This window comes from Nyctibius grandis, chromosome Z, assembly GCF_013368605.1.
Source record: "Nyctibius grandis isolate bNycGra1 chromosome Z, bNycGra1.pri, whole genome shotgun sequence".
Lineage (NCBI taxonomy): Eukaryota > Metazoa > Chordata > Aves > Nyctibiiformes > Nyctibiidae > Nyctibius > Nyctibius grandis.
In genome coordinates, this window is record NC_090695.1 from 89,971,155 (window position 1) to 89,987,597 (window position 16,443).

Here is a 16,443-nt window from a genome sequence, read left to right on the forward strand (position 1 = left end):
TCGCGTGTTTGCATGGCAATATTTTAGCTCTTCTTTAATAAAGAGTGGTGGGCGCAGCCCGCTGTGGGGAACTGAAAACCAGCTGTGCGAAGGTGACTGTGGTGGAAACTTGGTGGTGTGGGTCTTGCTCAGCTGAGACACGGGGTTCCTCTGCAGAGGCACGCAGGTGCTGGCAGGAGGGTAGTGAAAATCCTTCTAAGGAGGAAACAGATTGTGTGGAGGAAAGGAGGAGAGCGAGCATGAAGTTAAGGGAGAAAAAAATGGGGTGAAAGCTACTGAAGGCATGAGGAAAATTTGGGTTTCCTTATACTGTTCAAAGAACTTCTCACGTATTCATCAGATAGTTGCCGAATAGTATTGAGCTTATGAGCTGCCTTACAAGTAAAAAAAAAAAAATCGAATGTCTCAACAAATGCCATTGTACTCTTTACCTTGAGAACCATTAAAATATTACTCAGCAAATATTATTAAGATCATTAAAACTTTAAGATATTTAGCTTTTCCAGCAGATCACAAATGACTGTTAACCTGCTTTTACATTGCTTAAGTTCATATCTCTTTGCAGCTATGTTTCAGCTTTCTCAGAAGTGGCTAAATTATGAGTTGTCATCAAATGTTTTTTTCCCTCTTCTAGAATGAGATGTTTCATTTGAAGAGTTTTAGAGAATACGTGTTTCCGAATTCATGGAAAAACTGACTTGAGAGAGTGGTAGTTTTGTGAAAAAGAGCTGCCAGTTGAACTGTGGAATGGAAACATGAGGTAGAAGCAAGAACTACCCTTAGGATGTTGGAAACAGCTAGTTTATATAGGATTTCTGATGGCAGATAATTTTATTATGAACTTACAGTTCTTGTATGTACTACAGCCATTTCTGATATTTGTGGTGTGTCATAACTACTCCATACATTTTTTCGCTAGTTGCATTGGTTCCCAAGAATATAGATGGTTTTGTGATTTGTCATCCTCCAAATCACGTGGAGTCTGCCTTTCATTTCTTCCAGCTAAAGATCTTGTGGGTGCGGTTGGTTGATTTCTGGATTCTTCTAATTCTGCAAAAGAACAATTGTGAATTCCAATTGATGTAAGATGTGTCTGGAAAAGTCTTCTTCCTCGTTGAACTTGTCCTCATAAACAGCACTCTGTATCCACTTTGTTGTTGCATTGTTCCCAGTAGTGGGGAGGGTAGTAATGCTAGTTTTGGTGCTTATGGATACTCTGGCTGCTTAATTTTCTGGTATTTCCATTGTTGCTACTGTTTGAAGCTCAAGTTGTAATGGATTTTCAGAAAATGCCTATGTGTATGCAGTGTTTCACTGGGCTTCTAGATATCACCTGCGTGTGCGCTACTATCTTTCCTGTCTTGTGGACTGCACTCTTCTGCTTCTCAGAGCTGGGTGATAGCTAGATACTTGGTGGCATGTGTTACTGCATTCTTGTGGTGAACTATATGGCCACATCAGCTGTTTTGGTTGGCGCTGAAGTGGAGCAGCGGCATTTCCTAGCAGTGGCAAACTCAGCTCTAAGGAAGAGATGTGTTTTCTGTCAAGGGTGGTGCTGAGTTGGGGGCAACTCATTTTTTAATTGTGGGGTAGACTTTGCAGTTTGAAAGGACCTAATAGACCCTTAAAGACTGTATGCTAATCTTCTTAAGCTTTGCTGGCCAGGATTTTTCTTGTTTGCACACCCAAAGAATGTTATTGTTGGAAGTTCTTGTCTGAGAATTAAACAGATTGGTTTTATTTAATACATACTCTGAAAGGTCAACAGCCCAAGCAAGTTTGCTGTAGTCTTCTTCACTCCCTTTTTTTTTTTCCCCCTCACTGTTTAACCTATCTCAGTGCCCCCACTTGGCATATTAACTTCACTGCAACCAGATTTGCTTACAGAACATAAGTGTTTCTTGCTTCCTTTGAACCAGGCTCCCTTTTTGGAAGGGTACTGTTTCATCCTTGTGTTCTCTAGCATCGCTGAGTATCTCAGAATCTCTCATCCATAACGTAAAGAAAGGTGCGGCTGTGTAAGATACAGTTACTAATATAAGAGCTGTTGATGACAGTAAAAGCTTTAAAAAACCCTAAGGGGCTAGGGGTAACGTTTTGCACTACTTGCATTTCAGTTCAGCAACTTTATGGGCCTGTTTAAACTGGAAAACTTCTTTGTGACCTGACATGCCGAGATGGCTTTGCCTGTAGTATCCCTAGCGTATGTGCGCAGTGTGCCTTGCTTCAGTACCGCGGAGGGAGGGGGAGTAAAGTGGGGTGAGGAACTCTTCTAGTTTAGGTAACCAGGATAAGCGACAGATCTAGAACTTACTGTACACTTTGGGCTGCTCACCTAGCTGTATGGATGTGTGCACACTCACACAATCGGTGGTCTCAGTGCGGTTACATTTTGAAATAGTTTTTCTTTCTGTAGAGTAAAATTTTGGGGTAGTTTCAGTTTTTCAGAGCTTGTAAACTATGCAGTATCATATTTAGAGAAGTCTTTTCATGTTTGAAATTGCTAAAGGAAGAGGTTAAGAGTTTTTGTGACACTTTTGAGTTTTCAAGGCTAACCCCCGATAAGGCTTTTATGAAAAAGAAGTAGGAGATGTGAAAGTAAAAGCAAGTTCAAACTAAGCAGTTCCTTACAGTTCCTCCCCAAGTATTCAGCCAGGTTTTACAGGAAGGCTCAGTTTTTCATTCATTAGAAGATGCTTGTAAGCCAAATAGAATCTGAAACTTTTGAGGTTCTTGCTGAAGAAGAGAACGTGAGAGAAACGGCTTATATTTATATATGTTCGTATCATGTCTTTCACAGGCAAAGATATAGTGTTTTTTAAAATTAATTTAGGTAGAAGTTAACTATTCTTCTTTACCTCAATGGGAACTTCGTGGAAATTTTTTTTCCACATTTTTCTAGTTGGGCTTTTGGTTGTTGAGGAAGGATTAAAAGCAAGTAATTCCATTCACTTATAGCAGAAAAGCAAGTTCCATCTCCTCTCTTTTGTTTCGAGAACTAGAGTCCTGTAATGACTCCAGCTGTGTCTTCCTCCATAAACCCAGGCCTAGTTTTTTTCCTGTTGGTGCAGAAAGCTTTTGTGGCGCCTCTTCTCTGTCAGTAGAGAAATTGCATCCAAACACTGTTCTTAGGTTTAGCACTTCTTCATACGGAACCAAACTACGGGAGATAAATACGATGGATGAGAAAAGGTGAGGCAGAACCTCACACACAAAATCCAGGGACCAGCTTGGTGGGATTGGTCTCTGCTTCCCTTGCTGCTATGTAGAGTTCTGCTGAGGCTTTCAGGCATGTTTTATCTGTCTTAATAAATGTATTTTATTGAGTGTTTGTCCAAAGACATTATGTTTTGTGCTTGGGCTGAGATTGTTGTGGCTGAGGGCTATCCACCAGCCTCCATCAGCTGGTTGTACACATTAGGATCTTCTAAGACTGTCATGTGGCTTGATAGGATTTTGTTACGAAAAAAATATTATTTAATCCATTATAATGATTAGCTGACATTTGTGAAGTGATATTGTGTGAGGTAAACAGCTGCTATGCTTATATTGTTTATGAAGACACTGATAGCTTTCCTGAAATAGACTTCTGAAGGAAAACCAGGCTTTTTATGTAAGGAGTAATTTGAGTAATTTCATGTTCTGAAGTTCTGTGGCTTAAGCTTTCATGCATTAGGTGAGCAGTAAATTAGCATGTATCTTGGAACCCTGCAGCTTTTTGCACTGTAAAATATGTCTCTAGTGCTTTTTCAGTGTGTTTGTGTCAGAGCTAGGGAGGGAGTCTGAGGTGCCGTGGATGTGGTGCAGAGTGGGCTTGATAAAAGTCATGAGTTTAGACTCTTCCTTTAGTTGCAAAGGTATCGAGTTTATGAATGCGTTTGTGACCAGCTAGATATTAATTGTTCAAAAGAGTATGCAGATCAGCAAACTATTTACATTTGCTGACATAGGAAGGTCATATGTGGACAGCATTTGGAACAGAGGAGCAGCAGCAGAGTGTGAAACAGAAAAATCTTTACACAAGACTCTGCCTTTATTATAATTAACAGTGATTGCCTGATTCTCTTGGCTTGGTTGTTGTCGGGTTTTTTAGCGATGAAAGCCAGAGGGTTATGTGTCAGCTTTCTCTCATTTAAACTGGTAAAACATTTTTGTTGGTCATGTGAACAAGGGCCTAAATTTGCATAGAAATTAAACTTATATTGGAAGTTAACCTTCTCTCTTAATCAAGAATAGATCAGTTTAGGGGAAATATAGGAAAACGAAGCCTGATATTCTGTTGTTGTTGGGAATTTTCTTAACAGATGACCTGTCACTTTACAGCTGTCAGTTCAAGGTTGCTCAGAAAAGTTAAATGAGGGGAAAAAACCCAGCAAAACACCTGAATAACTTGTGCTGTTCCATGCAATTACAATGCAGTTTACACTGAAGCGCTGTGCTATACTGGGACTAAGTGAAGGTTAGCCTGGGTTGCACTGAAGTCATTCTGGGTCACATCTCTAAAAAGCCTACTGCCGGGTACTGACCTTTTGCTTACTTTTAATAGAGTCAGAATTCCATGCATTACTGTTTTCTCACTGTTTGCATCTGTGGTAGCTTCGGATACAGTTTATACCAAGTTAAGCTGTTATCTTGGTCCCTTTGTAAGGTTATTACCCAGGTGTGTTCAAACTTCTCACAGTGATTTGAACTCAATATACAGGCTGTTGCATTATTAAGCATAAGTCCTGGTTTTGGTGCAAGAAGGAGACGAGAGCAGGAATCTTTTTCCTGTATCCTTTTAAGTAACAATGTTTTCAGTGAAAACTTCACAGAAGGGTGAAAGCCATCCTTTTCATTCTGAAACTGTGAATGGGAAATATTTTGTGTCACGTGGCCAAATGACTCATGGTTCTTGCAGACACGGCACGATATGGAAATGCTACATCTGTAGAAAGAGGCTAAACACTTTAATTTTGCAAGTGCTGACGTAATCTGTCATGTTTCGCTGACACAAAAAATAGCCATAGTTCAGTGGCTTTTAGCTTCTTGCATTACAAAGATCAGCTCTTGTAAATTCCACAGCTGCAGGTGCTCCTTTCTCTGGCAACTTGTTAGCACCAGCTTCTTATTTTAGGCTAAAGGGAAACAAAGGCAAAACATGCTTTTTTCTTGTCATTTTGCACCCAGTTTCAGCTGATGCAGTGCTGCCTGTACAAAGGATTTCAGCTCTTTGTAAACATGAGGAAATACTGCTGTTTGGGTTTTGGACAAGGAGGTGCAGACACCTGATTTAAGTTCAGGACCGGGTATTGGAAGGTAGAGGCTTTTTCTTGGCTATGTTAACAAGTCAAATCTGCATTATCTAAGTCATTACTGTTGAGAACTTAGTCTTGCTAAAACCATTTCTAATGGAAAACATTAAGAGAAATTAAGGGTGTTTCCCTGTTGCTAGAAACACTTACTGATATTTTTCCCCCTAGTTCTTCTTTTTATAAATGATATAAAAATTTTAGGATCCCTGTTTATTATGTGATTATTGTTTTTTTTAACGTTGCCCCTCTTGGTCTGATAATCTTATCTTGTGACAATGTTAAGACACTACAAGAATAAAGCTTAGACTTCAGAATTTGAAACAAAGCGAGGAGAAGGGGCACGGTCTTTTCCACCATCTGAGGTCTTGATCTGAATGTGGTATTTTGGGAAGCTGGGCTAGAAGGCCTGCTTGTGAATGATTTACGGCTTTTTATTCAGACACAAGACATACGTCAAAATCTGAAACTGGAGACCTGTATTTTTCAAACTTTTGCTAAACTATTATCTGTTCCTTGCTTCCCTGGTTACTACTAGCATTTTAACCAATAAACTTCAGATTTAATAGCGGCAGTTTTGTTCCATTCATTGGTTTATGAGGAGAAAGGTTTTGTATTCTCACTGTTTGGTGAACACCCCCCACCCACACCCCTCCCTTCCCCAGACTCCAGTGTCAAGTAAGAGGAGAAGATCCTTAATTGCATGGTAGGTTTAGTTTTCCTGTAGTAATTAAAAAAAAAAATGAACCAACCAAACAAAAAATGCAAACCTATGGATTTTCTGTGGGTGAATGTGATCTCCATGAGAGTTGGAGATCTGAATCTAATTTTTACATCCTGATTTGGTAATTACCATTAATGTTTCTTATTTCGCCTTCGTGGCAGTAGAAGAGCAAAAAAGCAGAAACTTATTGATCTAATCGGGCTGTTACTGGCCAGAAAAAATGTCTGAGAACTTTGTGGGGATATGAACACATATCCTTAGACGTGACCATGAAGAGAAGTCCTAAAGTCTCTTCCCAAATCAGCAGTCTGGCACGCTTTATGTTTATTTGTTCCACTGCTTGTGGTAAGTGGTATAGTTCTGTGCAGGAGTATAACTGTGTAATTTCTCCTTGCAGAAGTAGTTTTTAGAGTCTGTGGAGATCTGGGAATGAGATCAAGTATTTGGTTGTGTGGCTTTTCCCTTTTAGTGGAATCCTGGGTTTGTGTGTTCTAAAAATAAAAAAAATCACTCCTAGCTGTCTTTCATTAAGCATAGGAAGTAGCTGTTGGAAAGATATTGTAAAATCTCTGAGTATTTTAAATTTTTTCTTCTACTTCCTGTTTGCAGAGTATTCCCTTAGATGATAATAAACCAGTAAACTGTTTCATGTAGTTAGTATAGGTCTTCAAAGGAATTGGCAGTGTATTGAAAGCTTTATTTAGACATAGCATGAGCTCACTTTGTGTGCATCGCAGCAAAGGTACCATTGTACTTGTACATTCTGCACTAACTTCAATTGCAAGAGGAACAACTACATTGTGTCACAGAAGAGATCCGTGCATTTTGGGTAAATTCTTGTTTATTAAGAAAAAAGCTAGTGGAAATAAATGTTAACTAAGGTGGAAAGGTATGTTTGTCCTTGTATATTATGCTGCTTCATCTGGAATTGATTCTAGAGCCATTGGATCTTTTAATGCAAGTAGTACTTTTTTCCAAAATAATTTCAATATAATATGCATGGTGTTTTTAAAGGACTTATAAACATGTAAATAGGAAGTTTATGATGGTTGATTGTAGTGTCACATAACTCATTTAGTGCCTTGTTTGCCTTGTTAAGGATGTTGTCATTGTCTGCTGCTTGTTTCTGTGAATATTGCTGAGTAGACAGGAGAGCTGCAGGTGTGGACGTTTCTGCTGCTTTTTGTGGGAGTTCTGGAGTATTTTTTTTGTACAAATGTCTGTTACTTGTTTCATCAACCTGTCACCTCTTGTGATTTAGCCTGAACAGTAAGCACGACAGGGCAAATGTTATGCTGGTGTAGATTGTGCATGATTGTGCTTGTTGTAGGCTCTATTCTAAATATGCTCTTAGAGAAATGGTGAGCTTCAGCATGTTTCATGAGCTGACTTCAAAATGCGAACAACAGAATAAAGATGCTCCATTTATAGTGTTTTGAGAACATTATTTTAGTCTTTCTTCAAAATTTCTAAAGCTAAATTGGATAAAACTTTCTTGGCAAGCTGAATAACTGTGGAGTGCCCTTTTAAGTTCATCACTTGAAAGCAGACCTCCTTCTAACCTATTGCAAAATCTGGATCACTTTGTAGTTAATTGTTTTCCTTAATTCTCAGTGTGGTCAGCAGTGTCACTGCTTTTACTATTGGTTTTGATGGAGAATGGTGGTATTGGGGACTTTTAAAGCAAGGTCAGAGTTCCTTTAAAGCAACCTTAAAGGAGTTTCTGCCCCCCCAGCCCCCCTGTTGTCCACTGATGCTAGTAGCTCTTCTGAGACTGTAGGCTCAGCCACATCAGGCAAATCTCCCATCTAGGGAGAGGCAGGCAGGAAATTTGCTGTCCTAGATAGTGTAGGCTGAAGGCCGATGGCCTCATGGCATCTGAGGGAGAATGGTTGAGTAAGCTTATGGGCTTATAGGTGCTACACTGGGGGATTTTTTAATACGATATCTAGAACTGCCAGATTGTGAGACTTCCTATTTCAATGATAAAGTGATGATACTATTATAATGAAAGTTGTCAGCTGCAATTACAGTGTTAGTGCCCAAGAGAGCTAATTACTTGCATTCTACTAAATGTAAGCATTGCATTAAACGAAAATTTTTTTTTAATGTTAGGAAAATAAGATTGAGAAACCATATCTTGGTATTACAAATGAGGTGGTTATTCTGTGGGCGATATCAAAGTAGTGGGTACACACTGATGTCAGTGTCAACCTCCATTTGAAGGAGTATGTGTTGACTGTGATATTAATATTCCAGTGTGGTTTTGTAATTTCATTTTTTACGTAGGTGTGTGGTAATGTTTAAGTCATTTTTCAGTCACAGCTGGTTCACGCAGGTGGATTTCACAGTGTGGTTGGCAGCCTGCATCTCTAGCACACTTCCGCACAGCAGGCGTGAAACTGAGTGATTTTGGTCTCTCCATTTCTGCCAATGAGAATTCTAAAACATGCTGTGGGTCAAGTAGGATTATTGACGTGAGAACAGGCGGCCGCTGGCTGCTCGCTTAACGGCCTTTCCTGGCTGCCAGGAGAGAGGCAGCCACGAGGTCCTGTCCAGTGTCAAACAGTTATTCTTCAGATTAGGCTCACTGGAGGCATGCAGGTTCCCTGTAGTCGTCTTTCTCTCAGCAGAGGCAGAATAACTGATCTTTTGTGTTGCAACTTTGTCTTACAGTCCTACTGCCGATCTTTTTATCTTGCCTGTTCCTGAAATTTTAGACAGAAATTAATATAGTTCTTTATTTTCCTGGGGTTTATGCACTGTCAAATAAGTGGTTTACCTGTGAACAGATCCATGTGATTCTGGGGAATGCCAAGCATTTTTTGTGTTCTTCTTGGAGATAGAGGGTTTCACTTCAAATGTGATAGGAAGCCTTTTTGTGCCATAAGAAAAAATGTGCTATTTGGTACAGAAACTCTGGACTGGTATTTTTTTTTCAGCAACCATACTGGTGATGGAAATGAAAACTGAGAAATAGGTCAGATAAATTTAAAAATACCCATTTGTTATTCTGGGAAACTTTAAACTTATCCAGGGATTTTAAGAGGAAAAAAACCCCAATCTAATACTATCTAACATTTGAGATGTGGTTCTGAACTAGACTAAAACTAAGCCAACAGCAGATCTCTTCTCTCCCAATGCCTACCAAGAAAGGAGCAAGGATCACACTGATTCTCCTGTGGATTCCTGCAGTCATAGCTTAAATTAGAGGCTGCTTCCAGATCATACAATCTAATAGCTATAGACCTAACCCCTTTTTTCTTCCTCCTTCATGGCAGGAGGCTGCTAGTTTGTTTAGGCTTTCAGTGGATACTTGGATCTCTGTCATTGGATGTGCTCTTGCAAAGTAGAAGGGTTAGCTGATCAGACAGTGAAAACTGTTATTCATCTTTTAGACGTGAAAATGGGGCAACTTAGTGCTCTAATAGAACTTGCTAGAATAGTGTTTCAAAAACTTGTGTCAGAAAAAATGTCATTAATTTGATAATTAATGTCTATTAAATATAAAGGTCTGCTTCAGTGAATGTTTCTGCATTGATCCGTAAAGAATTTTGGTTTGTGCTGTTAAAAAATAAAATTCACAAACCGGATTTGTATAAAGCAAAGGAGAATGATGTACTTCAAACTGGCAGAACTAGTCTAGACTTGTGTAACTGAACATTGTGATTTGCATATGAATACATGTTGGTTTCATGATGAGAGTGACATGTTTTCCAGCCGCAATTAAACCTCATAAAACCATGGTATCCTCCATGCATAACGTAGGGTATGCCTCTTTTTTTTTTTTTTGTAATGGATTGAGTTCCTCTTGAGTCTGCCCACTGAGGGCATTAACATCTTAGTCAGACCAGGAGCCTGCTTCTGATGTGATCTCCTGACAGTCCCCCGTCCTGCACGTTGGTTCACCCGAGAGCGGCCCAAGCGCCTTTTGGACCGGTGTTAACTGGGAAACTCCAGTGGCTGATGGGCAGTCTGGTCAGTCTGCAGGGCAGCCAGCAGCTCCTCTGGTGTGAGCCTGAGTGAAAGGCATTTTGTGTGGACATTGGGTGCTCAGCAGCAAGTATTTGGTCTACAGCTCTATTCCTGTCTGTGCCTTGTGTAGGCGTAGGCTGAGAGAATTTCACCTAGGGAATCAGCAGGAAAAAATACCACCACGTCTCTCTCTCCATGCATGCTTTCCTCACCTTTTGTCACCTGAAATGAACGTAAAATGGAAGGGGCTTCTGCACTTCACCTGTGTGTAGCTGTTTCTCTTGTACAGAGAAGAATAGTGTATTTAAGCTAAGCAAACTCCTATTTGTTATCAGCAGCCTCTGGATCAAATCCTGGAAAAATGTGAAAGAAGATACACTGGTGTTGCTGTAGCTGTTAAATTCTAGCAGTAATCTTACCCCAAACTTCTTAACCCTGAGGTGCCATTGCATCGTACCCTCTTGCCTTTCATGCAGAACACCTCCAGATAACTTGCAAACATGAAAGTCAAATAAAAGATTGCACTTGTTTTTAGAATATCCTCCAGCCAATATGCATAGCAGTCATGCATACAGTACTTCTTTATTTTCTTTAGCCACGTGGCAGTGATGTGCATTACCTGCTCTGCCCTTTCTGGTAATTGCCTGATTCATTTCACAGCAAGCATTTAAAAACACTGAAAAAGGAGATAGTAACTTTCTTAAGCAGTGTGTAGATCTCCAAAAATCCACTCAATAAAATGATGTCAGTGCTCTTGTTTGTTTGTTGTAAAGCTGATTACATTCTGTCAATTTACTTGCATAATCATATTAACTATCTTAATTTGTGAACTGTAAACTGTTCTGCAGAGTCATGAGACCTTTTCTTGGCTGTTGTGCTGAAGCAGAGCAGCTGGGACTTAGAAAGCCGAAAGCGTTTGTGCAGTGGCTAAATGTAAGGATGACTCAGCTGAAATTTCTGATGATGTTATGCAGTCAGGGAACTTAATAAGCATGTAGCTCGCCCACAGCATCTCACAGCCGGTGCCTGGTCATGAACAACTTACGTGGGCCCTATGCAGATACACTGAAACATATACGGGCATTTTTATGCTCTACCAGTGTTAATGTCCTTGAATTGGCTGTATTAAGTTCAGAGTTTTTTGTTTTTAATTGACAAATCAAAAATGGTATGAAGTGAGAAGAATTTTTAGAATGCTCTGGAATTAGAGGAGAAGAATGACAGCTGTGTCCCCTGTGCATACTGTCTGTTGTATCTAACCGAGAAAGAAGTCTTAAGACTCTGACAGAAATTGAGAGGGAAGTGGGGAAGGCAAATATTTTTGTTTATACATTTTCAAAATAAGTTTTTTTTAAAAAAAACAACAAAACATCTTAATATGGAATGGCCAAATTCAAGATGAAACCTGCTCTGTGACAAAATAATGTCTGGTTAGCCTCAAGTTGAAATTTTTCCAAGTTACATCTTCCATTTCTCTTTAGATCTTTTATCCTCTCTTCATGATTGTGTTTGAAACTGTTTAATCAGTGGAAGATGGGGACAAATAAAGATCAAAGTGTGGTGATTGTGAGCAGTGGGATCTATTTCCAGCTTTGATGTTAGAATAGAGGGGCCAGGCACTACAGCTCCTTTTGGTTCTGCTTCCTCATCTATAAAATGTGGATAATGGCACTTACTACAGAGGAGAAGGATTACTGACTGCCATTATGTCCCAGTAGTGGTACTGGTATTCTGTGCAGTTGTAAGCTGTGCAACCGTCTGAAAAAATGCTTTGCAACTGAAAATGACACTGTAGTTAACAAGCCTTTGGGCATGGGACTGCTGCTCTTGGATGTGTGGCTTTTAAACAGAAGCCTGAGAGCTATGCTGCAGCTGTTGAATACTGCAGTCCATCTGCAGCAGCGATATCTCCATTGCATCATTCTGTGGGAGAGTCAGAAATCTACAGCAATTGAGAGGAAGTGTCCCTTGTGATAATTTGACAGCAAAGTCAGTAATTTTAAGGTAAAATTTCCTGCAAGAGATTTCCCTAACTCAAGCCAATCATAATTACAGTATGAAAGTTCATTTTACTAAATAGCCAGTCATTGTAAACAGCCTTTGTACCAGTAATGGAAATGGTGATCACGTTTTTATTACTGCATCAGTTTTGGTTTGATTATATGGTGGTTTATGTTGTTTTTGAGAACTGTGTGGAGAGAAATAGGAAAACATTGAAGTACATTGATTTACATTTTCCTGTTGTTGAGTAGGAAACGGGCTGCAAGGATGAGCCTTTTAGTTCTATGTCCTGTTGTTATGAGTTACCAGAAAGTCTCAACTGGATTTGCTGCAGGCAGCTTGGGAGCTATGAGACTACTTTACAAATAGTGATGTTGTCTTGTGCTGTTCATTTTTATTGTGTGCCAGATAATGTTTCCACACTGAAAGCTGGGAATGCGGTGTATCTGAGTATTTATACACACATGCACAATGGTTATAATGGGAGATAGCTAGCACTGGCACATTATTTTTCTGCAAAGATAATGTGAAAATCCTTGATTAATACTGTTGAAGATCCTGATAAGTACTGGTAAAGATCCCAGTATTACATTTGAGGGAGTTATATGTTATGGTAGCTGTGTATAACCAACAAAAGTGACACTACTGTCATTTTGTGAAGGTTTGAAACTTGTCAGCTACAAAAAGTGCAATAAAACTAGATGCATCACAGAATGGAGCCAGTTTAATACAAGTACAAACAAATACACAATAAGAGATACAGAATGAGGCAGATAGTGTCTATTTATTTTTTTTTAAATACTGAAGTTCTTTTAACTCACTCTGTCTTTTCTCCCCAGGATTGGAATCTGACATGGCACACGGAAAATCCAGACTTCACCCAGTGCTTTCAGAATACAGTCCTAGTCTGGATTCCTTGCATTTACCTGTGGGTCTGCTTCCCAGTGTACTTCCTATACCTTCGTTGTCATGACAGGGGATACATACAAATGTCAAACCTCAACAAAGCCAAAACAGTACGTGACTTTTTAAAATCAGAACTTATTAAGGTTATCTGTAAGTTTGGATCTATTTTCAGCTATGTTTTAGCACACTATTTTTGTTAGCATTGATCTTGGCCTGCGTGCACACTTCAGCTCTAACTTACTTGTTCTACTTGTGTTTGATTTCCAAGCCTTATGTGTTTCTGTTGCCCTTTTATCCATAGGCTTTCTGAAATTTATTATGACATAGCAAAAAAGCATGCAAATCCTTTGTAAGACCAGTTGGAGAGACTATTTTAAGGCAACTCACTCTCGAGGCCTTTATGTCAATAATAAAAAGAATTTATTATCCTGTCAGCTTCTTAAGTTACACACCATAGATTTCTAGAGCTGCTGCAGGTGTTCTGTTCCACTTCTGTTGTGAAATAGGTACTTATTGTTTTCTTACTTTTTTTTTTGTTTTCCCCTATAGAATAAGTGAAAAGTTTTAAGAAGGACTATAATAACATTGTGTATTGGAAAGGTTGAATAACTCAATCTGTTATTCAGGAGTGAGTTTCACCAGCTTTCTGCTTCATAATACGCTGAATTATATGGTACTAAAAATTAGTAAATTTTTTCTTCCAGTGGGGATCCAGTAGGTAAAGCCAAATTACTTTTCTTTTGTGCATGTGGTCGAATTGGCCAAAAGAGATGAACTGATTATGACTCCTCTTCTACTAACACATAACATCTAGTGTTCATGTATATATTGTGCTGCCTAATCTGTGTGAACTGATGTATGAAATACACTTTTGTATTGCAGGCTTTGGGCTTAATACTGTGGATAGTCTGCTGGGCAGACCTTTTCTACTCTTTCTGGGAAAGAAGTCAAAATATTTTTCGAGCTCCATTTTTTCTTGTTAGTCCTACAGTATTGGGTATAACAATGGTAAGTTCTTCTGTTACAGCCTTTGTTCATGCAAAGCCTTGAGCAATAACATGCATCTTCATATTATTCACAGTGTTGTAATTCTTTAAGCTACAATTTTTACATACAGACTTAATCTGCAGTTGAACTGTGAAATACTGACTTTGAAATGTCTGCTTTCTTTTAATAAAAAACTAGAAAAAAACCACAACCCAGCCGTGCTCAGCGTGTTGCATGTCAGCACACAAGCCAGTGCTAGTTTCTTGCCTTATTTAGGTAGGCTTGAGCTACAATTCATTTAATAGCTTGACTCGAGCATGGGGTGGAGGAATCAAGTCGAGAGAACTGATTAAACCTAAATAATAAAAATCACACTGAACTTGGTAAAAGACTGTCAAAGGCATTGTGTTATTAAGTATCTAATTACAAACTCCCTTGCATGTAACATTCTTTAGTGCATGCTTTGTTACATTTGATGGCACAGTGGAAAGTCTTAAATGCCACCTGAGGCACATAGCTGTCCTCAACTGATTCTTTCTACCTAGATGTGCAAGTATTGTCTACTTTCACACCAATATCTCTGCAGCCTGCATTTCAAGGAAAATAGCTTGCTATTCATTTATTGTCAGTTGCCTTACATTTATCACATACTTGGAATATTAATGATTAAACGTGATACTCAAGGGGGGATGGAGTACAACCACCCTAACAGCAATAACAACAAGAAAAAAAAAACAAACCAAAAAACCCAACAGCCCTGAAACATACTGACAGATGCAAGAGCTGTTAAACAGTTTGTGGTCATTTAATAATGCAGTTGTCAAGCTTTTGTCAGGCTGATTGTGTGTTGCAGGAGCCAAATGAAATTACTAAGTGGTACCAGCTTCCTAAAGGTCTCTGAGAACACACAAAATACAGAAATAGAGTAATATTTGGTCAGTGTTGTTTGGCGCTGTGGCTTGTATGGAAAGAAATCTTTTTATTTTAAAAAGAATTAGTCAGGAAACACTTGGAAAGGATATAGTATCACTATAATTACATGTTGATTTGTGATGTAGGACCAGAAAAGTAAAGAAATAAAGACTTGCAGTTTTTAACAGTGCTTTTGTGTATGTGGTTGTTTACTTTTATGGAATATGTATTCCTTTTCCCTTTTTTGTCCACTTCCTATCTTTACTGCTCCAGAGGATTTCCTATTTGAACGTATTTTTGAGCTACACTTAAAGTCTCTCGGTGTTACAATGTATGGGAGATAGTGGATTTGAAATGTTAAATAAACACATTTTAACACAGTGCCTTGTATATGTGTATAACGTGTTCTAAAACTTAAAGCCTGTGAATATATTTCTATCTTATTTGTCCACAGTTGCTTGCCACATTTTTAATACAATATGAAAGAATAAAAGGAGTGCAGTCTTCAGGTGTAATGACTGTTTTCTGGTTCATCTCATTGTCATGTGCCACAGTGGTTTTTAGATCCAAAATAATACATGCCTTAAATATGGTAAGTGATTGCTAGCCTCATTCAGTTAAAAATAATCCCAAATGCTGCGGTAATAGAGTAGTTCCTTGCTAATTATTCCAGTCAAGTCAGTTAATGATCCATTCAGCATACCTTCATTCCTTGGGTTATAAAAGCAAAACAAGCAAGACTTAATGGCCCTTGTTTTGAAATGCTAGTGAAATTCATAGTGATCTGAACTGTAGCAACAGTTGTCAAGAAAATTCTGCTAGCTGTTCCAGAAAGGGGATGAGTCTGAGTACAATAAAAGTGTATAATCTTTGATATGAAACTGTTCTGGGTGCTTACGTCATCTTCCTGTTGATTATACAGTGGATTTCCTGATCTCATCTGCTGAGACAAAGTGAAAGTGTACAAGTGAGAGATGTTTATGTCAAGTCTGCTTTATAGTAAGGCCACCTCATATATCAGATTAATTGTGGAGTTGCCTGAAAATGGCATATTGCTTTTATTTCTTGAAACCTTTAAGCCATGTTGTGAATTTGGAGAACTTTCAGCTAGCTTTTGTCTTTAGCTGTTGGGAGTGGGATTTTACTGGTGAGTGGAGGTGTGTGTCCATCTGTCCCTGTGCTTTGATTTCTGTGGATTATGCTTTATGTATCAGTCCCAGTCTAAAAAATGGAAGAACCTCTGCAGTTTGAGTACAACACAACAAACTAACCTAAATTCTGCTCCTCTGATTCTTACTTTCTGTGTGCATACTAATTAACAAATTTGCTCTGAAAACTCCTTACTAGCCAGTGCATAAATGCCTTGCTCCTGTAAAGAATACCTTGACTTCAAATTGGGGCATGCTGTGTTTGATACAAACCGTGTCTTAAAGAGAACTTCTCTACAGAAGAAGTTCATGCTTGTGTGTTTATGGCAGTGACTGATTAAAAATAAATGGTATCTTTCATCTCCTCCCCCCCTCTCTTTACCTTCCCTTTACCAAAATAGACATTGACTTTAATTTGCATGGGGGTGGGTAGTGTAACATTTATGTAGTTTGCAGAATTTACAGTAAGGAGTTGTTTCATGTTTAATAGTAACATGTT

The 16,443-nt window shown here is 38.8% G+C and overlaps 1 protein-coding gene across 2 annotated transcripts in view; it reads left to right on the plus strand.

The window, feature by feature from the left end:
- The window catches only part of ABCC1 (ATP binding cassette subfamily C member 1 (ABCC1 blood group)), a 54,143-nt gene that overhangs the window by 664 nt on the left and 37,036 nt on the right, over positions 1 to 16,443 (plus strand). For both annotated transcript variants that reach the window (XM_068424073.1, XM_068424075.1), the window contains exons 2-4: positions 12,831 to 13,007; positions 13,780 to 13,905; positions 15,251 to 15,388. In XM_068424073.1, the coding sequence (XP_068280174.1) occupies positions 12,831 to 13,007; positions 13,780 to 13,905; positions 15,251 to 15,388 (441 nt within the window). The remainder of the gene's footprint in view (positions 1 to 12,830; positions 13,008 to 13,779; positions 13,906 to 15,250; positions 15,389 to 16,443) is intronic.